The following is a 26,018-nucleotide window of genomic DNA, read 5'->3' on the forward strand; positions in this document are numbered from 1 at the left end:
CTGTTGGTTGCTAGAAGAATCATCCAGAACCATCCAGTGGGGTTAAGGTCTGATGTGGGCTTGTCTGTCTGTCTGCTGGTTGATGGTCTGTCTGTCGGTCTGCTGGCTGGTTGATGGTCTGTCTCTCTGTCAGTCTGTCTCTGTCTGCTGGTTGATGGTCTGTCTGCCCGCTTGTCTGTCTGCCCGCTGGTTGACTGTTGCTGTAACAATCCAGTGAGGGGTGCGGAGTGTCATCCAACGTCTTTAAAGAGGCGCTCCTCTTCGGTCCAGCAGACTCCCCAACCCCGCCATCGCCTACGCAGCCGCAAAACCATAGCTGTTCTACACTGGAGAGACACTCTGGGAGGTGTGTGTGTGTGTGTGTGTGTGTGTGGTCGATCCACCACAGCATTGATTGTGACTCACCTTGTGTCATGGGGATAGCTAGACTTGGTTCTCTGTATCCTTGTCTCCATCTCTCTGGGGTTCCACTGGTGCTGGCAGCCTGCTCTGATGTATAAATCAACACGGGTGATAATCTGGTTTCTAGGATGCAATGTGAGACTTTATGTTACAGTAAACCAGCATTTCTCCCATCCTGGTCCTGGGGACCCAACGATGTGTACTACGTCCCCTAGGATCAGGATGGGAGAAACAGTGGAGTAAATAACCCTGAATGTCATTGACCTGCTGTCTTTCTGTTCCCGACCTGTCAGATGTGCCCGATAAAACCCTGAGGTCTCAGTCTAGTGGTCCGTCATCATCATCCAGCTCCACCCTCAAACCCTCCCAGCCCGGCCTGGACAAGGAGCCCCTGACCCGGCTGCCTCGCCAGCGTTACATGGGCACCACCACCAGCTCCAGAGCCAAGAGGTCCCAGGGTGAGGGCCTGAACATCTCCCCGACTGAGGAGCACCCTGCTGGGGGGAAGATCATGGAGGCGAGCGCCTCATCCCTCCAGGACCTCCAGAACGTTACAGACCCGGAGTGCAAGGAGAATCTGCCGCCCCCTGTAGTCCAGCCCCCTGTAGTCCAGCCCCCTGTATCCCACACCACCACCCCTTCCTCAGTGGAGCCTCCTGCTCCTGCCAGCCAGCCTCCCTCCGTCCCTCCTTCTCCTGCGGGGAACCACAGAGCCAGAGCAGCTCTCCACCTGGACCTGGCTATGCCCTCTGACCCCCCCACCCTAACCTTCCCTCTGGCCTCCCACAAGTCCCAGAGAAGGTTTGGAGACTCGACCCGTCCGACCCGCCACGCCTTGGTCACCCCAACTGAGATGCGTTCTCTTGGGAAGGAGGCGAAGAGGTGCCTCCGTAACATGGAGGACAGCTTGGTGCCACAGGGAGGATTACCAGGGCTCCGCAGCAGCCCGGCCCCCACCACGTCTCCGGCCCCCACCACGTCTCCGGCCTCCACCACGTCTCCGGCCTCCCATCTGTGCCCAACCCTCCCTCAGGCCCAGCTCTCTGAGAACCCCTCCCATCTGCCCCAGCTGCAGCAGGCTAGCGACAGTCCTGTCTCTGGTTCTGCCTGTTCCTTCCCTCTCCACGGTGACTCTGGTCTCCACGGTGACTCTGGTCTCCACGGTGACTCTGTAGAGGAAACACTGAACCTTCAGATGTGTCACCAGGTGGCCAACGAGTTGAGGCACGCCATGAGAAGAGCAGTCACATTCTACAACAAGGTCAGATTACAAACATATTCAAAATTATATTCACTAGCTTTTCAAAGATTCACGTGTTATCAAGTTTTAACGAGCCTGGCACAACATTTCATCTGAGCCTTTATTCTTTCAAAGGGATACTGCTGATTTGAGATATTTCAGTCATTTCTCTACTTACCCGGAGAGTCAGAACTCATGGATAGCATTTTTTTTTTATCTCTGCGTGCAGTTTGGAGATTGAAGTTAGCATGTCGTTAGCTTAGCGCAAATGCAGTTTGGAGATGGAAGTTAGCATGTCGTTAGCTTAGCGCAAATGCAGTTTGGAGAGTAGCATGTCGTTAGCTTAGCGCAAATGCAGTTTGGAGATTGAAGTTAGCATGTCGTTAGCTTAGCGCAAATGCAGTTTGGAGAGTAGCATGTCGTTAGCTTAGCGCAAATGCAGTTTGGAGAGTAGCATGTCGTTAGCTTAGCGCAAATGCAGTTTGGAGAGTAGCATGTCGTTAGCTTAGCGCAAATGCAGTTTGGAGATTGAAGTTAGCATGTCGTTAGCTTAGCGCAAATGCTTTTAGTATCCCGGTACAGTAGCCAGCTCCTCTCAAAAGCAGGGGCATAAACTGTAACTACTCAAACTGGGTGGTTGGTCATTTATAGTCTTACAAAGCTATACATAGTAATCGATATTTTATATATTTTTTTTGTTAATTTCACTGATAATCATAAGATAGCAGATTCTATCCGCTTCCTCATTCTTTGCCCGTTCCGTTGTCACATAGAGATCTCAACATATCTGTCCCATTATGGCGTCAGAGAACACGGACACCACCATTGAGACCGATACAACGTTGTCTGTCTCTCTCTGTTCTCTCACAGGTCTGCTGTATGACAGACAGCCCAGAGCAGCAGGGCCAGATGTCGGCCATTTTAAAAGAGGCCTTTTGTGTGGCTCAGACGGAGCTGGCCTCTGTGTTTCCTTCGGGTCAGACGTCAGCAGCAGGTCACAGCGCCCCCTGTCCCCTGGAGGACTCTCCAGGTCGCCAGCTGAGAGACGACCGGACCGTGGCTTTATTAGAGAAATACTCTGAGATGCTGCTGTTCATTGCTGAGAAGAAGATGGACAGTAGCTAGTTGATGGGTTTGACTAGATGGGATGCCCCGCTAATATCAGAAGTTACTTTTCGTAGCAGGTTAGGGGAATTAGGTTAAGGTTAGGAAAAGTTATCCCTGGACGCGACTCGAATATGCACGTTTTAACAGACATGACCCTAGCTGATGGAGGATGAGACAAGACGTCCTTACGTGAAGCAAATATTAACTAACCAGATGTGAGCAATTAGATGCTTTCACTTCTCACCAGACTGTTTCAATAGCATCCTGTCTCTTCTCACCAGACGGGTTTCAATAGCATCCTGTCCCTTCTAACCAGACGGTTTTCAATAGCATCCTGTCTCTTCTCACCAGACTATTTTCAATAGCATCCTGTCCCTTTTAACCAACAGCACCTTTTTTAAACCTGACCGGACGACTGTCTCTGTATATTAGAATGTTTTATTTAGATTCGTTTTAAAAGCCCATACTTTCAGTTAAATGTTAAGCACCTCATTAGAGACTGACTGAAATAAGGCACTGGTAAATACACACTTCACAATCTAAAGTCTCCAAATTGTTTAAAATCTTTTAGCTTTGTCTTATTTTCCTATTTATCTTAATTAATGGATGTTTTATTTCACGTTTTCTTTCTTTTTGCTTATTACTTTAATTGAAAGCTCTTGTTTTGTTTCTCTGTCTTTTTTTGTGTGTTTTGGTAGCTGTTGTGATTCTTCGATTTATTTAGGTCTCACAAAAGCATCTCAAAGTAGAAGTGCTGATCTAGGATCAGTTTATCATTTTAGATGCATTGTGTGTGTTTTTTTAAATATATTTTTTAAATGAATACGATTACATTAGACAGATCCTAGATCAGCACTCCTTCTCTTGGATGCTTTGTGGCTACGAGCCCAGGTCCCTTAACCCATTCTGTATCTAACCTTGTAGCCATGGTGACGCTTTATTTTAAAACATGATCTATTTGAGCGTCAAAGCAGTCAATGAGGAGTCATTCAGCCACAACCAAAGTGACCTGCTTTAATCAGTGTTTACCTTTGAATCTCTTATTATTATGGTCTGTTTCTTTTGACCTGTCCAGGTATTTGTGTACCAGGTTATGTTTTGCTAGTTGATACTGAGTTCTCTCTATCCAAGCAGTCAAGTTGAAGTTCAGTATTAGTGTGGTTTCTGCTTGCTTCCTATTGAGGTTGGAGCCAACAGACACTAGTGTTAAGGGCTCTATTACGTTAAAGCCTGTGGAATCAGATGGGTAGAATAGGCTCACCGTCACCTGCAGTGTTTTGTACAGTTCCCCTGTGGTGTTTCACCTGTGGTGTTTCACCTGTGGTGGTTCACCTGTGGTGTTTCTTGTGAAATTGTTAAATTTCAATGTAAATTATTTGTAATATTTTTACCTTTCTGCTTTTGCATTCATACAAAATGTATATTTTACTAAGAATGTGTAATAAAGTTGTTTTTTACATATTGCTTTGTGTGTTCTCCATACAACAACCAGACTAGCTTTAATGTGGAACCCACAGGGGGGAACTAGGAACAGATGAAGGTCTGGAGAATGTCTGTGGCAGAGGGAACGCTCCCAACGTCTGCAGAGGAGGGCCCTGGAGAACATCTGTGGAGACAAAATTTAAAGAAGGAATTGTGCCATCTTTGAAGAGAACTGCTGAACACCGGACCTACTGGAGGCAGTCTTGGGGGGGGGGGGGGGGGGGGGGTGTTAATTCAATCTCCTTTGAAATCTAGGCCAATTGCTCATTCTCTTGATTCAGTCATGCACTTTTCTGTTGGTCCATATGTATAAATTATTTTAGAGTAGTGCCGCGTTGAGGTGCTATTCGGGAACTAGGAATCTCCGAATGTTTCCGACTTGAGAACTGGTTGACTGCAGCATGTGAAGAACTACAACCAGTTAGCAAGTCGGAAGTTTCCGAGTAGGAGATGAACGTGGCATAGATAGTGGGGAGTTTGACAGTGGTCACACAAACAGATTTTAATTGGCATTGTACTTCAGCACGGGCGTGTCCTGCCCTAACATGTTTTCAATGACGATAATGACGATTGCAGTCTGACTCAGGAAAATAATGGTAAGTAGCATCTGATTGGATAGGAAACTTGTTGTTCGCCGGACCGCCTGGCACTTCCATGTTGACAGCCGAGCCAGTCTCGGTAGAGATTTTATTGAAATGGAAAGTTAATAAATGTTTCTCTGATATACAATAGACTAAACTATTTGGCAATGCCGTTTAGTAACAGCCTAAATTGCTGTAGGACTAGTCTATCATGGCGGCACTAGGAGCGGAACGTGGCGAGGCGTCTAAAGTCGAAGAAAAGATAAACACCCAGAAGACAGCCGACTCATGGAAACGTCATATCATCCGCCAACTCAAACATCGGGATAAGTATCAGAAGGCGATGTTTCAAGATGTCATACTGGCATGTATGTACAAGTTCTGTGCTGAAGGTCTTGTGTAAAAAAAAATATATATATATATATATATTGTAGTTTTCTTTCAGATGGCCTAAAAAAAGCTTAATTAAGCCAGATTCATTTTCCGATTCAAGGAAGTTCTAGAGATACTGCCATGCTGCAACAATAGATGGCTCGGTTTCAATTCAATTGGAGACAGATTTTCATGCGCATACTATAGAATCCGATTTTTTTTTTTTAAGTGAATTTTCCCACCAGTGTTGACACCAAATTAACTTTTTTTGCGGATAAAATCAGTGCGTGATGACGTAGGGCACACACAATGTAGGCCTACCTTTTTGCTTACGTTTTCATGTACCTATTAAAAATCTAAAATTCAATGTTTCCATCGCATTTTCAACTCTACGTTATAGTTTTGTCACAAACTGTTGCGTTAAATAGCAAGTCTGCCTACTCTGGTCTTGGTTCGTGGTCTCCAGCCCAACCGCTCACAGATACAGTGCTGGTAGGCTAGTCTACATTATGACATTATTATGGATAAAAGCGAGAATATTTGTCAAATGGCTGTCAAGCATCGTGTCACCACCCTCTATTTATTGGAAAGGAGCATCAAAATCACAGTGCACATTCACCATCCTGTGAAGTTCATCTATGAATTTAGCCTAATAAACTGCATGGTTTCCTGATTTGTAGTGGGACGACCACACACCATATCATCATGTGACTCTAAATTTACTTCTGTTTGATGGGTTATTATATCAATATTTGCCCATAAGGACGTTGCCATCGAAATTTCGTGCATTATTAAGTTTACCCACACAAAAATATCCCACCATTTCGAACTAACAAATAATCTATCAGTAGTTGTGAAACTGTACCATCAAAGCTGTCATGTTTAATTTATATATGGGAAGACTTTACTTGCATAAAGACTGTGGATGGAAACGTGGTTTAATGTAACAAAAATGAATGTAGCTCGGTTTCCATCCAATTGGCTACAGATTTTCATGCGAATATTATTAAATCTGCATAAAAACAATATTTCCAATTTCTCACCAGAGATGTTTCCATCAAATTGACTTGTTGGTGGTAAAAGTGTGTGCATGATGATGTAGTGCACAGGGGGGAAAAAATATAGAATAAAAAATAAACAAATTAAATGCGTTTCCATCACATTTTCAACTCTACTGAAGGTTGTCAGGCCCCCCCTGCCCCCCCCTCTGTGTTCTGTAATGGTGTTCTGTGTTCTGTAAAGGTGTTCTGTGTTCTGTAATGGTGTTCTGCAATGGTGTTCTGTAAAGGTGTTCTGTGTTCTATAATGGTGTTCTGTTTTCTATATTGGTGATGTCATCCTACAGATATTAATCTGCTGGAGAGGTCCAATCAGAGAGCCCTCATCACGAAAGGCATCCTGGGATCTGGCTCAAGGTCATTATTACACTAGAAGAATGATGTTGTCAATGTACTTACTTCTCAATGGACGTATTTAGCTTGTCTTGATGTATAAGGCCAGGAGTTTCCCACCCTGGAAGAAGTCTGCCCTATTGATGTGTGTGATAGAATCCTGTATGGACTATTTCCTGTGAGAGATACTTTGTCCTGTTTGTTAAGTGTCTGTGTGTTTTCTATTTGTTTGTAATAATGATCCCCATTAGTTCCTACCAAGGCAGCAGCTACTCTTCCTGTTGTTTATTATGGATCCCCATTAGTTCCTGCCAAGGCAGCAGCTACTCTTCCTGGGGTTTATTATGGATCCCCATTAGTTCCGGCCAAGGCAGCAGCTACTCTTCCTGTTGTTTATTATGGATCCCCATTAGTTCCTGCCGAGGCAGCAGCTACTCTTCCTGTTGTTTATTATGGATCCCCATTAGTTCCGGCCAAGGCAGCAGCTACTCTTCCTGGGGTTTATTATGGATCCCCATTTAGTTCCGGCCAAGGCAGCAGCTACTCTTCCTGGGGTTTATTATGGATCCCCATTTAGTTCCGGCCAAGGCAGCAGCTACTCTTCCTGGGGTTTATTATGGATCCCCATTAGTTCCTGCCGAGGCAGCAGCTACTCTTCCTGGGGTTTATTATGGATCCCCATTAGTTCCTGCCGAGGCAGCAGCTACTCTTCCTGGGGTTTATTATGGATCCCCATTAGTTCCTGCCGAGGCAGCAGCTACTCTTCCTGGGGTTTATTATGGATCCCCATTAGTTCCTGCCAAGGCAGCAGCTACTCTTCCTGGGGTTTATTATGGATCCCCATTAGTTCCTGCCAAGGCAGCAGCTACTCTTCCTGGGGTTTATTATGGATCCCCATTAGTTCCTGCCAAGGCAGCAGCTACTCTTCCTGTTGTTTATTATGGATCCCCATTAGTTCCTGCCAAGGCAGCAGCTACTCTTCCTGGGGTTTATTATGGATCCCCATCAGTTCCTGCCAAGGCAGCAGCTACTCTTCCTGGGGTTTATTATGGATCCCCATTAGTTCCTACCAAGGCAGCAGCTACTCTTCCTGTTGTTTATTATGGATCCCCATTAGTTCCTGCCAAGGCAGCAGCTACTCTTCCTGGGGTTTATTATGGATCCCCATTAGTTCCTGTCAAGGCAGCAGCTACTCTTCCTGGGGTTTATTATGGATCCCCATTAGTTCCTGTCAAGGCAGCAGCTACTCTTCCTGGGGTTTATTATGGATCCCCATTAGTTCCTGCCAAGGCAGCAGCTACTCTTCTTGGGGTTTATTATGGATCCCCATTAGTTCCTGCCAAGGCAGCAGCTACTCTCCCTGGGGTTTATTATGGATCCCCGTTAGTTCCTGTCAAGGCAGCAGCTACTCTTCCTGGGGTTTATTATGGATCCCCGTTAGTTCCTGCCAAGGCAGCAGCTACTCTTCCTGGGGTTTATTATGGATCCCCGTTAGTTCCTGTCAAGGCAGCAGCTACTCTTCCTGGGGTTTATTATGGATCCCCATTAGTTCCTGTCAAGGCAGCAGCTACTCTTCCTGGGGTTTATTATGGATCCCCATTAGTTCCTGTCAAGGCAGCAGCTACTCTTCCTGGGGTTTATTATGGATCCCCATTAGTTCCTGTCAAGGCAGCAGCTACTCTTCCTGGGGTTTATTATGGATCCCCGTTAGTTCCTGTCAAGGCAGCAGCTACTCTTCCTGGGGTTTATTATGGATCCCCGTTAGTTCCTACCAAGGCAGCAGCTACTCTTCCTGGGGTTTATTATGGATCCCCATTAGTTCCTGCCAAGGCAGCAGCTACTCTTCCTGGGGTTTATTATGGATCCCCGTTAGTTCCTGTCAAGGCAGCAGCTACTCTTCCTGGGGTTTATTATGGATCCCCATTAGTTCCTGTCAAGGCAGCAGCTACTCTTCCTGGGGTTTATTATGGATCCCCGTTAGTTCCTGTCAAGGCAGCAGCTACTCTTCCTGGGGTTTATTATGGATCCCCATTAGTTCCTACCAAGGCAGCAGCTACTCTTCCTGGGGTTTATTATGGATCCCCATTAGTTCCTGCCAAGGCAGCAGCTACTCTTCCTGGGGTTTATTATGGATCCCCATTAGTTCCTGTCAAGGCAGCAGCTACTCTTCCTGGGGTTTATTATGGATCCCCATTAGTTCCTGTCAAGGCAGCAGCTACTCTTCCTGGGGTTTATTATGGATCCCCGTTAGTTCCTGTCAAGGCAGCAGCTACTCTTCCTGGGGTTTAATATGGATCCCCATTAGTTCCTGCCAAGGCAGCAGCTACTCTTCCTGGGGTTTATTATGGATCCCCGTTAGTTCCTGTCAAGGCAGCAGCTACTCTTCCTGGTGTCCAAACACATTTTAAAGCATTTCCATAACTCCTAAAACAAAAGATAAAACATCATATAACATTATAACACCACTACATATCTACAATACAACATGTATAATACCACCATACAACAATATTACAATGTAGGTGTGTGTAGAGTCTGTGTTCTAGCGTGTGTGTGTGTGTGTGTGTGTGTCTCTTCACAGTCCACACTGTTCCATAAGGTGTATGTTTACCTGTTCATTTAAATAGGATTCTACTGCTGTCATCAGTTACCTGATGTGGAATAGAGTTCCATGTAGTCATGTCTCTATGTAGTACTGTGGAATAGAGTTCCATGTAGTCATGGCTCTATGTAGGACTGTGGAATAGAGTTCCATGTAGTCATGGCTCTATGTAGGACTGTGGAATAGAGTTCCATGTAGTCATGGCTCTATGTAGGACTGTGGAATAGAGTTCCATGTAGTCATGGCTCTATGTAGGACTGTGGAATAGAGTTCCATGTAGTCATGGCTCTATGTAGGACTGTGGAATAGAGTTCCATGTAGTCATGGCTCTATGTAGTACTGTGGAATAGAGTTCCATGTAGTCATGGCTCTATGTAGTACTGTGGAATAGAGTTCCATGTAGTCATGGCTCTATGTAGTACTGTGGAATAGAGTTCCATGTAGTCATGGCTCTATGTAGTACTGTGGAATAGAGTTCCATGTAGTCATGGCTCTATGTGGTACTGTGGAATAGAGTTCCATGTAGTCATGGCTCTATGTAGTACTGTGGAATAGAGTTCCATGTAGTCATGGCTCTATGTAGTACTGTGGAATAGAGTTCCATGTAGTCATGGCTCTATGTAGTACTGTGGAATAGAGTTCCATGTAGTCATGGCTCTATGTAGTACTGTGGAATAGAGTTCCATGTAGTCATGGCTCTATGTAGTACTGTGGAATAGAGTTCCATGTAGTCATGGCTCTATGTAGTACTGTGGAATAGAGTTCCATGTAGTCATGGCTCTATGTAGTACTGTGGAATAGAGTTCCATGTAGTCATGGCTCTATGTAGTACTGTGGAATAGAGTTCCATGTAGTCATGGCTCTATGTAGTACTGTGGAATAGAGTTCCATGTAGTCATGGCTCTATGTAGTACTGTGGAATAGAATTCCATGTAGTCATAGCTCTATGTAGTACTGTGCGCCTCCCATAGTCTGTTCTGGACTTGGGGACTGAAGAGACCTCTGGTGGCATGTGTTGTGGGGTATGTATGGGTGTCTGAGCTGTGTGCCAGTAGTTTAAACAGACCTCTGGTAGCATGTCTTGTGGGGTATGTATGGGTGGATGAGCTGTGTGCCAGTAGTTTAAACAGACCTATGGTAGCATGTCTTGTGGGGTATGTATGGGTGGATGATCTGTGTGCCAGTAGTTTAAACAGACCTCTGGTAGCATGTCTTGTGGGGTATGTATGGGTGGATGAGCTGTGTGCCAGTAGTTTAAACAGACCTCTGGTAGCATGTCTTGTGGGGTATGTATGGGTGTCTGAGCTGTGTGCCAGTAGTTTAAACAGACCTATGGTAGCATGTCTTGTGGGGTATGTATGGGTGTCTGAGCTGTGTGCCAGTAGTTTAAACAGACCTCTGGTAGCATGTCTTGTGGGGTATGTATGGGTGTCTGAGCTGTGTGCCAGTAGTTTAAACAGACCTCTGGTAGCATGTCTTGTGGGGTATGTATGGGTGTCTGAGCTGTGTGAACACTTACAAAAAAACAAGTAGTGATGAAGTCAATCTCTCCTCCACTTTGAGCCAGGAGAGATCGACGTGCATATTATTAATGTTAGGGCTCCGTGTACTTTTAAGGGCCAGCCGTGCTGCGCTGTTCTGAGCCAATTGCTATTTTCATAAGTCATTCTTTGTGGCACCTGACCACATGACTGAACAGTAGCCCAGGTGAGACTGAACAGTAGCCCAGGTGCGACTGAACAGTAGCCCAGGTGCGACTGAACAGTAGCCCAGGTGCGACTGAACAGTAGCCCAGGTGCGACTGAACAGTAGCCCAGGTGCGACTGAACAGTAGCCCAGGTGCGACCGTGGGTTTCCTGTCTCGAGACCCTAACCCGTGAACGTGTCTTTGACCTCAACAGGTACCCTGCCTCCTCCAACGACTCCTTGACGTCTCTGATTTCCAAGAATGATGATCTGAAGAAAACAACTGGGGAGGTAGGAAACAGGAAGTAACCGTGTTGATGATTTATGACTGAGATACAGGCAGGGACTCTGATTTGACGTTATGCTGTCGACAACACTTTCAGTTGTTGACACTTATGCAGAATCATTCAGAGAGCAGCAATGTTGAAAATCACCTTGCTGGCAACATCGCCTTATATTGGCAGTATTTCTATAAGGCATAGTCTCCACCAATCTGTCATAAAGCGTGGCATATGTGTTGTGTTTTGATACTGTCTGTCAGTGATACCCAGAAAGAGAGACGAAACCAGGAAGCAGACATCCTGCCTTGTTCTGGTCCTGTGAATGGTGTGCTCATTATTCTACTGTAAAAGGAAACAACAGTTTGTTGCTCATCTCTGTCTTTTATATCTACTGCATAGAGATACAATATCTTACAATTCAATGCCAGATAACTGTGTATTTCTACTGTGAGTCTTTAGTTGACAGACTCTACTGTGAGTCTCTACTTTGTCTCTAGTTGACAGACTCTACTGTGAGTCTCTACTTTGTCTCTAGTTGACAGACTCTACTGTGAGTCTCTACTTTGTCTCTAGTTGACAGACTCTACTGTGAGTCTCTACTTTTTTCTAGTTGACAGACTACTGTGAGTCTCTACTGTGAGTCTCTAGTTGACAGACTACTGTGAGTCTCTACTGTATCTCTAGTTGACATACTCTACTGTGTGTCTCTAGTTGACAGACTCTACTGTGTGTCTCTAGTTGACAGACTCTACTGTGTCTCTAGTTGACAGACTCTACTGTGTCTCTAGTTGACAGACTCTACTGTGTGTCTCTAGTTGACAGACTCTACTGTGTGTCTCTAGTTGACAGACTCTACTGTGTGTCTCTAGTTGACAGACTCTACTGTGTGTCTGTAGTTGACAGACTCTACTGTGTGTCTGTAGTTGACAGACTCTACTGTGTGTCTGTAGTTGACAGACTCTACTGTGTGTCTCTAGTTGACAGACTCCACTGTGTGTCTCTAGTTGACAGACTCCACTGTGTGTCTCTAGTTGACAGACTCTACTGTGTGTCTGTAGTTGACAGACTCTACTGTGTGTCTGTAGTTGACAGACTCTACTGTGTGTCTCTAGTTGACAGACTCCACTGTGTGTCTCTAGTTGACCGACTCCACTGTGTGTCTCTACTTTGTCTCTTGTTGACAGACTCTACTGTGAGTCTCTACTTTGTCTCTAGTTGACAGACTCTACTGTGTGTCTCTAGTTGACAGACTCTACTGTGTGTCTGTAGTTGACAGACTCCACTGTGTGTCTCTAGTTGACAGACTCTACTGTGTGTCTCTAGTTGACAGACTCTACTGTGTTTTTTAGCTGGCCTACCAGGTATTGGAGCTCCAGCAGGAGATTAAGATCAAAGACTCCGTACTGGAAGAACAACATGCCAGGTGAGACTGTAGAGCAACATGTCAGGTGAGACTGATTCTGTAGAACAACATGCCAGGTGAGACTGATTCTGTAGAACAACATGCCAGGTAAGACTGATTCTGTAGAACAACATGCCAGGTGAGACTGATTCTGTAGAACAACATGCCAGGTGAGACTGATTCTGTAGAACAACATGCCAGGTGAGACTGATTCTGTAGTGCAACATGCCAGGTAAGACTGTAGAACAACACGCCAGGTGAGACTGTAGAACAACATGCCAGGTGAGACTGATTCTGTAGAACAACATGCCAGGCGGGACTGTAGAGCAACATGCCAGGTGAAACTGATTCTGTAGAACAACATGCCAGGTGCGACTGATTCTGTAGAACAACATGCCAGGTGAGACTGATTATGTAGCACAACACGCCAGGTGAGACTGATTCTGTAGAACAACATGCCAGGTGAGACTGTAGAACACCATGCCAGGTGAGACTGTAGAACACCATGCCAGGTGAGACTGTAGAACAACATGCCAGGTGAGACTGTAGAACAACATGCCAGGTAAGACTGATTCTGTAGAACAACATGCCAGGTGAGACTGATTCTGTAGAACAACATGCCAGGTAAGACTGTAGAACAACATGCCAGGGGAGACTGATCCTGTAGAACAACATGCCAGGTGAGAATGTAGAACAACATGCCAGGTGAGACTGTAGAACAACATGCCAGGTGAGACTGATTCTGTAGAACAACATGCCAGGTAGGACTGTAGAGCAACATGCCAGGTAAGACTGATTCTGTAGAACAACATGCCAGGTGAGACTGTAGAACAACATGCCAGGTGAGACTGATTCTGTAGAACAACATGCCAGGTGAGACTGTAGAACAACATGCCAGGTGAGACTGATTCTGTAGAACAACATGCCAGGTGAGACTGATTCTGTAGAACAACATGCCAGGTAAGACTGAGACTGTAGAACAACATCTCTCAGCTGATTCTGTAGAACAACATGCCAGGTAATTCTCTTCCTATGAAACATGTAGGAAGGACCTGTTGAAACTTGAAAGCACAGGCAAGCACAGCTTCATGTAGTTTATCCTAGGTCACTGTGATCACACAATCACATGAGCTGGTGCTATGGAAGCTTATGGTTGAGTAGGACATGTCCTGACCAGGGGAAATGTCATCATGGAATATCCATGGCCCTAGTTGATAGAAACTAGTATAACTGACAGAGTTGGGGGTTCAATTCAAATGTATTTATAAAGCCCTTCCTACATCAGCTGATATCTCAAAGTGCTGTACAGAAACCCAGCCTAAAACCGCAAACAGCAAGCAATGTACTCCAAATATAACAAACTGACCCTAGCCCCCCCCCCCCCCCCCCCCCCCCCCCGACACATAAACCACTGCAGCATAAATACTGGAGGCTGAGCCAGGAGGGGTCAGGAGACACTGTGGCCCCATCCGATTAATTAGCTGATTCCTGGGGTCACGGTTACTGATATAACTATCTGTGTATTCAGGATGTGTGAGGTGAAGAAGGATCTGCTGGGGGTGAAGGCTGAGGATGGAAGTCTGGCGGTGCGTGTTGCCGAGGTAACGGAGGGGAACCGGCTGTTGAAACGGGAGTACGACTCCCTGCTGGAGCAGCACCATGATATGGACCAGACCTTCAGAGAGGAGAAGCTCAGAGGTCAGGAAATGCTGGAGGAACTGGTCCGGAGGAAGCAGCACGCAGCCATCAGGATGAACAGCCGCAACGAGAGACGGGTCAGGTGAGATTAACCCTGACCCTGCTGGGGGTCAACGAGAGACTGGTCAGGTGAGATTAACCCTGACCCTGCTGGGGATCAACGAGAGACGGGTCAGGTGAGATTAACCCTGACCCTGCTGGGGGTCAACGAGAGACGGGTCAGGTGAGATTAACCCTGACCCTGCTGGGGGTCAACGAGAGACGGGTCAGGTGAGATTAACCCTGACCCTGCTGGGGGTCAAAGAGAGACGGTGCAGGTGAGATTAACCCTGACCCTGCTGGGGGTCAACGAGAGACGGGTCAGGTGAGATTAACCCTGACCCTGCTGGGGGTCAAAAAGAGACGGGTCAGGTGAGCTGCTTCCTGGGGTCAAACAGGGCCCTGAGTTTTTCCTGAAGAGTATATGTTATAACTTGTTAAAGCCTACAGGTTATAACTTGTTAAAGGCTACAGGTTATAACTAGTTAACCAGTTAAAGGCTACAGGTTATAACTAGTTAAAGTCTACAGGTTATAACTAGTTAAAGTCTACAGGTTATAACTAGTTAAAGGCTACAGGTTATAACTAGTTAAAGGCTACAGGTTATAACTAGTTAAAGGCTACAGGTTATAACTAGTTAAAGTCTACAAATTATAACTAGTTAAAGTCTACAAGTTATAACTACACTGAACATAAATAGAAACGCAACATGCAACATTTTCAACGATTTTATTGAGTTACATGTGTGGAAATCAGTCGATGAAAATAAACTCATTAGGCCCTAATGTATTTCACATGACTGGGCAGGTGCGCACTGGGGAGCCAGACCCAGTCAATCAGAATGAGTTTTTCACCACAAAAGAGCTTTATTACAGACAGAAATACACCTCAGTTTCGTCAGCTGGTCTGTGGTCTCAGACGAGCCCGCAGGTGAAGAAGCCGGATGTGGATGGATTATCTTGGCAAAGGAGAAATGCTCACTAACAGGGATGTGAACTAAATGTGTGAACAACAGTTGAGAGTAATACGTTTTTTTTGTGCAGTATGGAACATTTCTGGGATATTTTATTTCAGCTCATGAAACACGGGACCAACACTTTACAATGTTGTGTTTATATTTTAGTTCAGTGCCGTTAAAGGTTATTCGTTATAACTGGTTTAAGGTTATTCGTTATAACTAGTTAAAGGCTACAGGTTATAACTAGTTAAAGCCTACAGGTTATAACTAGTTAAAGGCTACAGGTTATAACGAGTTAAAGGCTACAGGTTATAACTAGTTAAAGCCTACAGGTTATAACTTGTTAAAGCCTACAGGTTATAACTTGTTAAAGCCTACAGGTTATAACTAGTTAACTAGTTAAAGTCTACAGGTTATAACTAGTTAAAGTCAACAGGTTCTAACTAGTTAAATTCTACAGGTTATAACTTGTTAAAGCCTACAGGTTATAACGAGTTAAAGGCTACAGGTTATAACTTGTTAAAGCCTACAGGTTATAACTAGTTAACTAGTTAAAGTCTACAGGTTATAACTAGTTAAAGTCTACAGGTTATAACTAGTTAAAGTCTACAGGTTATAACTAGTTAAAGCCTACAGGTTATAACTAGTTAAAGGCTACAGGTTATAACTAGTTAAAGTCTACAGGTTATAACTTGTTAACTAGTTAAAGTCTACAGGTTATAACTAGTTAAAGTCTACATGTTATAACTAGTTAAAGTCTACAGGTTATAACTTGTTAAAGCCTACAGGTTATAACTAGTTAACTAGTTAAAGTCTACAGGTTATAACTAGTTAAAGTCTACATGTTATAACTAGTTAAAGTCTACAGGTTATAACTTGTTAAAGCCTACAGGTTATAACTAGTTAAAGTCTACAGGTTATAACTAGTTAACCAGTTAAAGGCTACAGGTTATAACCAGTTAAAGGCTATAGCTTATAACTAGTTAAATGCTATATGTTATAACTAGTTAAAGCCTACAGGTTATAACTAGTTAAAGGCTATAGGTTATAACTAGTTAAAGGCTACAGGTTATAACTAGTTTAAGGCTACAGGTTATAACTAGTTAAATGCTACAGGTTATAACTAGTTAAAGTCTGTACATTATAACTAGTTAAAGGCTACAGGTTATAACTAGTTCAAGGCTATAGGTTATAACTTGTTAAAGGCTACAGGTTATAACTTGTTAAAGTATACAGGTTATAACTAGTTTAAGGCTACAGGTTATAACTAGTTCAAGGCTACAGGTTATGACTAGTTAAAGGCTACCGGTTATAACTAGTTAAAGGCTACAGGTTATAACTAGTTAAAGGCTATAGCTTATAACTAGTTAAAGGCTATATGTTATAACTAGTTAAAGCCTACAGGTTATAACTAGTTAAAGTCTGTACATTATAACTAGTTAAAGGCTACAGGTTATAACTAGTTAAAGGCTACAGGTTATACCTTGACCTCCTCAAGTCACGTGCAGGAAAAACTCCAGGCCCTATGAAGCATTAATGAATGTAGTCAGAGTGAGTTGTATCTGTTATGATGTTGTCATTCATTTCAACTGTCAACTCCACAGAGCCAGAGAGGCAAGTCTTCAGAAGGAACTGGAGACCGCCGGGAAGGTGAAGGTGACCATTGATGTGTAAGTAACTAGATGATATAGCCTACGTCGATGTGTAAGTAACTAGATTATATAGCCTACGTCGATGTGTAAGTAACTAGATTATATAGCCTACGTCGATGTGTAAGTAACTAGATGATATAGCCTACGTCGATGTGTAAGTAACTAGATTATATAGCCTACGCCAATGTGTAAGTAACTAGATTATATAGCCTACGCCGATGTGTAAGTAACTAGATTATATAGCCTACATCGATGTGTAAGTAACTAGATTTTATAGTCCCATCGATGTGTAAGTAACTAGATTTTATAGTCCCATTGATGTGTAAGTAACTAGATTTTATAGTCCCATTGATGTGTAAGTAACTAGATTTTATAGCCTACATCGATGTGTAAGTAACTAGATTTTATAGTCCCATTGATGTTTAAATAGCTCTCACTAGATTGAGAATAGGTTTTCCCTTTTGTATTGTAGTAGCTCATGTCCAGAGTGCCACACAAAGCTAAATGATAATGAAGTGTTGTGCTGTTTCCCTTCCAGCGGGTCGGTCAGTGCCCCGGCCTCCAGAGAAGCCTCCCCTAAGAGTGATCTGGCTGAGAGACGGACAACTAGACTGTTCAGGTAGAGGAAGGCTGAGACGGACCACTAGAATGTTCTGGTAGAGGAAGGCTGAGAGACGGACCACTAGAATGTTCTGGTAGAGGAAGGCTGAGAGACGGACCTCTAGAATGTTCTGGTAGAGGAAGGCTGAGAGATGGACCTCTAGAATGTTCTGGTAGAGGAAGGTTGAGACGGACCACTAGAATGTTCTGGTAGAGGAAGGCTGAGAGACGGACAACTAGACTGTTCAGGTAGAGGAAGGCTGAGACGGACCACTAGAATGTTCTGGTAGAGGAAGGCTGAGAGACGGACCTCTAGAATGTTCTGGTAGAGGAAGGCTGAGAGACGGACCTCCTAGAATGTCATGGTAGAGGAAGGCTGAGAGTCGGACCACTAGAATGTTCTGGTAGAGGAAGGCTGAGAGACGGACAACTAGACTGTTCAGGTTAGAGCAAGGCTGAGAGATGGACCACTAGAATGTTCTGGTAGAGGAAGGCTGAGAGACGGACCACTAGAATGTTCTGGTAGAGGAAGGCTGAGAGACAGACCACTAGAATATTCTGGTAGAGGAAGGCTGAGAGACGGACCACTAGAATGTTCTGAGAGACGGACCACTAGAATGTTCTGGTAGAGGAAGGCTGAGAGACGGACCACTAGAATGTTCTGGTAGAGGAAGGCTGAGAGACGGACCACTAGAATGTTCTGGTAGAGGAAGGCTGAGAGACGGACCACTAGAATGTTCTGGTAGAGGAAGGCTGAGAGTCGGACCACTAGAATGTTCTGGTAGAGGAAGGCTGAGAGACGGACAACTAGACTGTTCAGGTAGAGGAAGGCTGAGAGATGGACCACTAGAATGTTCTGGTAGAGGAAGGCTGAGAGACGGACCACTAGAATGTTCTGGTAGAGGAAGGCTGAGAGACAGACCACTAGAATATTCTGGTAGAGGAAGGCTGAGAGACGGACCACTAGAATGTTCTGAGAGACGGACCACTAGAATGTTCTGGTAGAGGAAGGCTGAGAGACGGACCACTAGAATGTTCTGGTAGAGGAAGGCTGAGAGACGGACCACTAGAATGTTCTGGTAGAGGAAGGCTGAGAGACGGACCTCTAGAATGTTCTGGTAGAGGAAGGCTGAGAGACGGACCTCCTAGAATGTTCTGGTAGAGGAAGGCTGAGAGACGGACCACTAGAATGTTCTGAGAGACGGACCACTAGAATGTTCTGGTAGAGGAAGGCTGAGAGACGGACCACTAGAATGTTCTGAGAGACGGACCACTAGAATGTTCTGGTAGAGGAAGGCTGAGAGACGGACCACTAGAATGTTCTGGTAGAGGAAGAAATGACAGAAATCACTCAAAGTTCAGATGGCATTTCAAGGCCTTCCTTCCCAAGAAAAAACAAGATTCTTGTTGGAAGTCATTGTCGGTGTATAGCGTTTTCACATTCTACCTCAAAGTTACTTTAGTGTTCTAATGGTGACATTTTTATTCTATTTTTTAAATGTAAAAATGATTAAATACATTTAAAAGACTTACACTGCATGATTAGTTCCAAAGGGATCTTCAGTTGCTCGGATCTTCATTTGATCACTCTTTTGTTGCTGAGAATTTTCCTGCACAGGAACTGCAAGCTTGTAGTGTATTTGAGTTTGAAAAGTTTGTCATTTCAAACTTGATTTGTCCAAACGAAAAATGGATCAACCCCTACAGAAATGTTGATTAATTATAATCCAAATAATATTCACATTTCCTATTGCTGCAGTATTCTTTTCCTGCTGTAGCAAACTGGCTCAAATTAAGATCCTACATCTGTAACATCACAATGCCTACTACATCACAATGCTTACTACATCACAATGCCTACTACATCACAATGCTTACTACATCACAATGCTTACTACATCACAATGCCTACTACATCACAATGCCTACTACATCACAATGCTTACTACATCACAATGCCTACTACATCACAATGCTTACTACATCACAATGCTTACTACATCACAATGCCTACTACATCACAATGCTTACTACATCACAATGTTTACTACATCACAATGCCTACTACATCACAATGCTTACTACATCACAATGCTTACTACATCACAATGCTTACTACAGCACAATGCTTACTACATCACAATGCTTACTACATCACAATGCCTACTACATCACAATGCTTACTACATCACAATGCTTACTACATCACAATGCCTACTACATCACAATGCTTACTACATCACAATGCCTACTACATCACAATGCTTACTACATCACAATGCCTACTACATCACAATGCCTACTACATCACAATGCCTACTACATCACAATGCTTACTACATCACAATGCTTACTACATCACAATGCCTACTACATCACAATGCTTACTACACCACAATGCCTACTACATCACAATGCCTACTACACCACAATGCCTACTACATCACAATGCCTACTACATCACAATGCTTACTACATCACAATGCTTACTACATCACAATGCCTACTACATCACAATGCTTACTACACCACAATGCCTACTACATCACAATGCCTACTACATCACAATGCTTACTACATCACAATGCTTACTACATCACAATGCCTACTACATCACAATGCTTACTACAGCACAATGCTTACTACATCACAATGCTTACTACAGCACAATGCTTACTACATCACAATGCCTACTACATCACAATGCTTACTACATCACAATGCTTACTACATCACAATGCTTACTACATCACAATGCTTACTACATCACAATGCCTACTACATCACAATGCCTACTACATCACAATGCCTACTACATCACAATGCTTACTACATCACAATGCTTACTACATCACAATGCCTACTACATCACAATGCCTACTACATCACAATGCTTACTACATCACAATGCCTACTACATCACAATGCCTACTACATCACAATGCTTACTACATCACAATGCTTACTACATCACAATGCTTACTACATCACAATGCCTACTACATCACAATGCTTACTACATCACAATGCTTACTACATCACAATGCTTACTACATCACAATGCCTACTACATCACAATGCCTACTACATCACAATGCCTACTACATCACAATGCTTACTACATCACAATGCTTACTACATCACAATGCTTACTACATCACAATGCCTACTACATCACAATGCCTACTACATCACAATGCCTACTACATCACAATGCCTACTACATCACAATGCTTACTACATCACAATGCTTACTACATCTAAATTGATTAAACCATTCCTTCAAGTGTGTTTTAAACATTCTAAAAACTTCACTTCACTTTTTTCCCCCTAGGTCAGCCTCAGTAACATCCCCTCCCAGGATTCTAGATTCCATCAAAGAGCTTTTTGAGTGAGTTACATAGGCAGAATAATATGAATGTTCTGTGGTTACATAGGCAGAATAATATGAATGTTCTGTGGTTACATAGACTGAATAATATGAATGTTCTATGGTTCTGTGGTTACATAGACAGAATAATATGAATGTTCTGTGGTTCTGTGGTTACATAGACAGAATAATATGAATGTTCTGTGGTTCTATGGTTACATAGGCAGAATAATATGAATGTTCTATGGTTCTATGGTTACATAGGCAGAATAATATGAATGTTCTGTGGTTCTATGGTTACATAGACAGAATAATATGAATGTTCTGTGGTTACATAGGCAGAATAATATGAATGTTCTATGGTTCTATGGTTACATAGACAGAATAATATGAATGTTCTGTGGTTCTATGGTTACATAGACAGAATAATATGAATGTTCTGTGGTTCTATGGTTACATAGACAGAATAATATGAATGTTCTGTGGTTACATAGGCAGAATAATATGAATGTTCTGTGGTTACATAGACAGAATAATATGAATGTTCTATGGTTCTGTGGTTACATAGACAGAATGATATGAATGTTCTGTGGTTCTATGGTTACATAGACAGAATGATATGAATGTTCTGTGGTTACATAGACAGAATAATATGAATGTTCTGTGGTTACATAGACAGAATGATATGAATGTTCTGTGGTTACATAGACAGAATAATATGAATGTTCTATGGTTACATAGACAGAATAATATGAATGTTCTGTGGTTACATAGACAGAATAATATGAATGTTCTGTGGTTCTATGGTTACATAGGCAGAATAATATGAATGTTCTGTGGTTACATAGGCAGAATAATATGAATGTTCTGTGGTTACATAGGCTGAATAATATGAATGTTCTATGGTTACATAGACAGAATAATATGAATGTTCTATGGTTCTGTGGTTACATAGACAGAATAATATGAATGTTCTGTGGTTACATAGACAGAATAATATGAATGTTCTGTGGTTACATAGGCAGAATAATATGAATGTTCTATGGTTCTGTGGTTACATAGACAGAATAATATGAATGTTCTGTGGTTACATAGACAGAATAATATGAATGTTCTGTGGTTCTATGGTTACATAGGCAGAATAATATGAATGTTCTGTGGTTCTATGGTTACATAGACAGAATAATATGAATGTTCTGTGGTTACATAGGCAGAATAATATGAATGTTCTGTGGTTACATAGACAGAATAATATGAATGTTCTGTGGTTCTATGGTTACATAGACAGAATAATATGAATGTTCTGTGGTTACATAGGCAGAATAATATGAATGTTCTGTGGTTACATAGGCAGAATAATATGAATGTTCTGTGGTTACATAGGCAGAATAATATGAATGTTCTGTGGTTACATAGACAGAATAATATGAATGTTCTGTGGTTCTATGGTTACATAGGCAGAATAATATGAATGTTCTGTGGTTCTATGGTTACATAGACAGAATAATATGAATGTTCTGTGGTTACATAGGCAGAATAATATGAATGTTCTTTGGTTCTATGGTTACATAGGCAGAATAATATGAATGTTCTGTGGTTACATAGGCAGAATAATATGAATGTTCTGTGGTTACATAGGCAGAATAATATGAATGTTCTGTGGTTACATAGACTGAATAATATGAATGTTCTGTGGTTACATAGACAAATCAAATTGTATTTGTCACATACACATGGTTAGCAGATGTTAATGCGAGTGTAGCGAAATGCTTGTGCTTCTAGTTCCGACAATGCAGTAATATCTAACAAGTAGTCTAACTAACAATTCCAAAACTACTACCTTATAGACACAAGTGTAAGGGGATAAAGAATATGTACATAAAGATATATGAATGAGTGATGGTACAGAGCAGCATAGGCAAGATACAGTAGATGGTATCGAGTGCAGTATATACATATGAGATGAGTATGTAAACAAAGTGGCATAGTTAAAGTGGCTAGTGATACATGTATTACATAAGGATACAGTCGATGATATAGAGTACAGTATATACGTATACATATGAGATGAATAATGTAGGGTATGTAAACATTATATTAGGTAGCATTGTTTAAAGTGGCTAGTGATATATTTTACATAATTTCCCATTAATTCCCATTATTAAAGTGGCTGGAGTTGAGTCAGTGTGTTGGCAGCAGCCACTCAATGTTAGTGGTGGCTGTTTAATATGAATGTTCTGTGGTTCTATGGTTACATAGGCAGAATAATATGAATGTTCTGTGGTTACATAGACAGAATAATATGAATGTTCTGTGGTTCTATGGTTACATAGACAGAATAATATGAATGTTCTATGGTTCTGTGGTTACATAGACAGAATAATATGAATGTTCTGTGGTTACATAGGCAGAATAATATGAATGTTCTATGGTTCTGTGGTTACATAGACAGAATGATATGAATGTTCTGTGGTTACATAGACTGAATAATATGAATGTTCTGTGGTTACATAGACAGAATAATATGAATGTTCTGTGGTTACATAGACAGAATAATATGAATGTTCTATGGTTCTGTGGTTACATAGACAGAATAATATGAATGTTCTGTGGTTACATAGGCAGAATAATATGAATGTTCTGTGGTTACATAGACAGAATAATATGAATGTTCTATGGATCTGTGGTTACATAGACAGAATGATATGAGTGTTAAGTTTTTCCTCATAATGAAATGAGTAACAGGTAATGTAACATTCAGAATATATAGATATTTGGCTCTTTGCTTCACTTAGTCCAGACATTAGTCTGCTAATATTAGCTCTCACTGAGCTCAATCACAAAGAAACCATTTCTCCCACTCATGAACATTGATGATTCATTCATCCCTAACCCTTCTTCATACTAGGTTAGTGACGCATAGTGACACATCAGCCATTTCTGTTGTCATGGTCACCCGACCGGCAGTCATACAGGCATCAACAACTCCACTTTATTCACGTGCTTGTCCTTTTCCAGCAGCCTTGTTGATTTACGCCAGCAAACATTACATCTCGGTTTGCTCATGTATACATTTTACAGCCAGATGGCAGATATATATAGACACATAAACTGCACATTTCTTAGTCTCATCATACAGTATGTCTATAACCCACAGTTATGGGGTGTGTCTCATACCGTTATATTTCAGACAGACACTGGTAGACAGATGCAGACAGACAGGTAGACGGACGCAGACAGACAAGTAGATAGACGCAGACAGACAGGTACACAGACAGACACTGGTAGATAGACGCAGACAGACAGGTAGACAGACGCAGGCAGACAGGTAGACGGACGCAGACAGACAAGTAGACAGACGCAGACAGACAGGTAGACAGATGCAGACAGGCATGCAGACAGACAGACAGACAGACAGACAGACAGACAGACAGACAGACAGACAGACAGACAGACAGACAGGCAGGCAGGCAGACAGACAGACAGACAGACAGACAGACAGACAGACAGACAGGCAGACAGACAGACAGACAGACAGATCTTGTCCATCTCTGAAGGCTGAAATATACGTCACTTTGTTTAGAGCCAGGGCTTCACCATGATCATGATATTTTATCAGGAAAAACCCTGGTCCTAGTTACTGTACATCTAGAAAGATTGTAACTGGGAAAAATGTAGGGCCTATGTCCTACAAGAAAGTCTTGACTTGGACTGATATCCGTTCCGGTACTCATTTTGGGTAGTGTTTTATATTTAGGTGCAGCAGCTCCACAATACTAGAGATAATATTCTACAAGAGGAACAGGAGCTCCACAATACTAGAGATAATATTCTACAAGAGGAACAGGAGCTCCACAATACTAGAGATAATATTCTACAAGAGGAACAGGAGCTCCACAATAATTTAGAGATAATATTCTACAAGAGGAACAGGAGCTCCACAATACTAGAGATAATATTCTACAAGAGGAACAGGAGCTCCACAATACTAGAGATAATATTCTACAAGAGGAACAGGAGCTCCACAATACTAGAGATAATATTCTACAAGAGGAACAGGAGCTCCACAATAATTTAGAGATAATATTCTACAAGAGGAACAGGAGCTCCACAATACGTTAGAGATAATATTCTACAAGAGGAACAGGAGCTCCACAATACGTTAGAGATAATATTCTACAAGAGGAACAGGAGCTCCACAATACTAGAGATAATATTCTACAAGAGGAACAGGAGCTCCACAATAATTTAGAGATAATATTCTACAAGAGGAACAGGAGCTCCACAATACGTTAGAGATAATATTCTTCAAGAGGAACAGGAGCTCAAGCAGTAGAACATTTGAGGTTCCGGTACTCAGCTCCGGTGAACTCCTGCCCAAGTCGAGTATAGGGCGCAGATTGTATCCTGGTAGGGCCTCTCGGTCAGGAAAAACTCCTGGCGTTAACTGAGATCTGTTATGTTGTGTTTCTTAGTAGAAAGAAGCGTCGGGGGAACTCGCTGTGTCTGAGTCTGGAGGAGGAGCTGTATGTTCCTGTAGGGATCTGTCTGGCTGCCAGGGTCCCTGTTAGGGCTCTGCATGTCCTGGTAAGACATTAACCTTAACCCTGCATGTCCTCTCTGTCTCTCTCCCTCTCTCTCTCTCTCTCTCTCTGTGTCTCTGTCTCTCTATCTCTCTCTCTGTGTCTCTGTCTCTCTGTGTCTCTGTCTCTCTATCTCTCTCTCTCTGTGTCTCTGTCTCTCTATCTCTCTCTCTCTGTGTCTCTGTCTGTCTCTCTCTATCTCTCTCTCTCTCTCTCTCTCTCTCTCTCTGTGTCTCTGTCTCTCTGTGTCTCTGTCTCTCTCTCTCTCTATCTCTCTCTCTCTGTGTCTCTGTCTCTCTCTCTGTGTATCTCTGTCTCTATCTCTCTCTCTCTGTGTATCTCTGTCTCTCTCTCTCTGTGTCTCTGTCTCTCTCTCTATCTCTCTCTCCCTGTGTCTCTGTCTCTCTCTCTCTCTCTGTGTCTCTCTCTGTGTCTCTCTCTCTGTGTCTCTGTCTCTCTCTGTGTATCTCTGTCTCTCTGTGTCTCTCTCTCTGTGTCTCTGTCTCTCTTTGTGTATCTCTGTCTCTCTGTCTCTCTCTCTGTGTATATCTGTCTCTCTCTCTCTGTGTATC

At 42.8% G+C, this 26,018-nt stretch overlaps 2 protein-coding genes across 6 annotated transcripts in view; both read left to right on the forward strand.

Annotated features, from left to right (window-relative positions):
* The window catches only part of wdr62 (WD repeat domain 62), a 68,648-nt gene extending 64,436 nt beyond the window's left edge, over positions 1 to 4,212 (forward strand). For 2 of the 4 annotated variants that reach the window (XM_031795351.1, XM_031795352.1), the window contains exons 29-31: positions 215 to 346; positions 696 to 1,663; positions 2,513 to 4,212. In XM_031795351.1, the coding sequence (XP_031651211.1) occupies positions 215 to 346; positions 696 to 1,663; positions 2,513 to 2,767 (1,355 nt within the window). In that variant the 3' untranslated portion in view covers positions 2,768 to 4,212. The remainder of the gene's footprint in view (positions 1 to 214; positions 347 to 695; positions 1,664 to 2,512) is intronic. The other 2 variants (XM_031795353.1, XM_031795354.1) reach the window with 1 other exon arrangement.
* Positions 4,213 to 4,851: 639 nt separating this feature from the next.
* Positions 4,852 to 26,018, forward strand: part of atg16l2 (ATG16 autophagy related 16-like 2 (S. cerevisiae)) — a 62,619-nt gene continuing 41,452 nt past the window's right edge. The window contains exons 1-9 of one of the 2 annotated variants that reach the window (XM_031795568.1): positions 4,852 to 5,180; positions 6,530 to 6,599; positions 11,079 to 11,154; positions 12,494 to 12,567; positions 14,075 to 14,326; positions 16,846 to 16,911; positions 17,432 to 17,512; positions 20,828 to 20,884; positions 25,339 to 25,450. In XM_031795568.1, coding sequence (XP_031651428.1) covers positions 5,024 to 5,180; positions 6,530 to 6,599; positions 11,079 to 11,154; positions 12,494 to 12,567; positions 14,075 to 14,326; positions 16,846 to 16,911; positions 17,432 to 17,512; positions 20,828 to 20,884; positions 25,339 to 25,450 — 945 coding nt within the window. In that variant the 5' untranslated portion in view covers positions 4,852 to 5,023. The remainder of the gene's footprint in view (positions 5,181 to 6,529; positions 6,600 to 11,078; positions 11,155 to 12,493; positions 12,568 to 14,074; positions 14,327 to 16,845; positions 16,912 to 17,431; positions 17,513 to 20,827; positions 20,885 to 25,338; positions 25,451 to 26,018) is intronic. The other variant, XM_031795569.1, reaches the window with a different exon arrangement.

The sequence above is a fragment of the Oncorhynchus kisutch genome, linkage group LG18 (genome assembly GCF_002021735.2).
Source record: "Oncorhynchus kisutch isolate 150728-3 linkage group LG18, Okis_V2, whole genome shotgun sequence".
Taxonomy (NCBI): domain Eukaryota; kingdom Metazoa; phylum Chordata; class Actinopteri; order Salmoniformes; family Salmonidae; genus Oncorhynchus; species Oncorhynchus kisutch.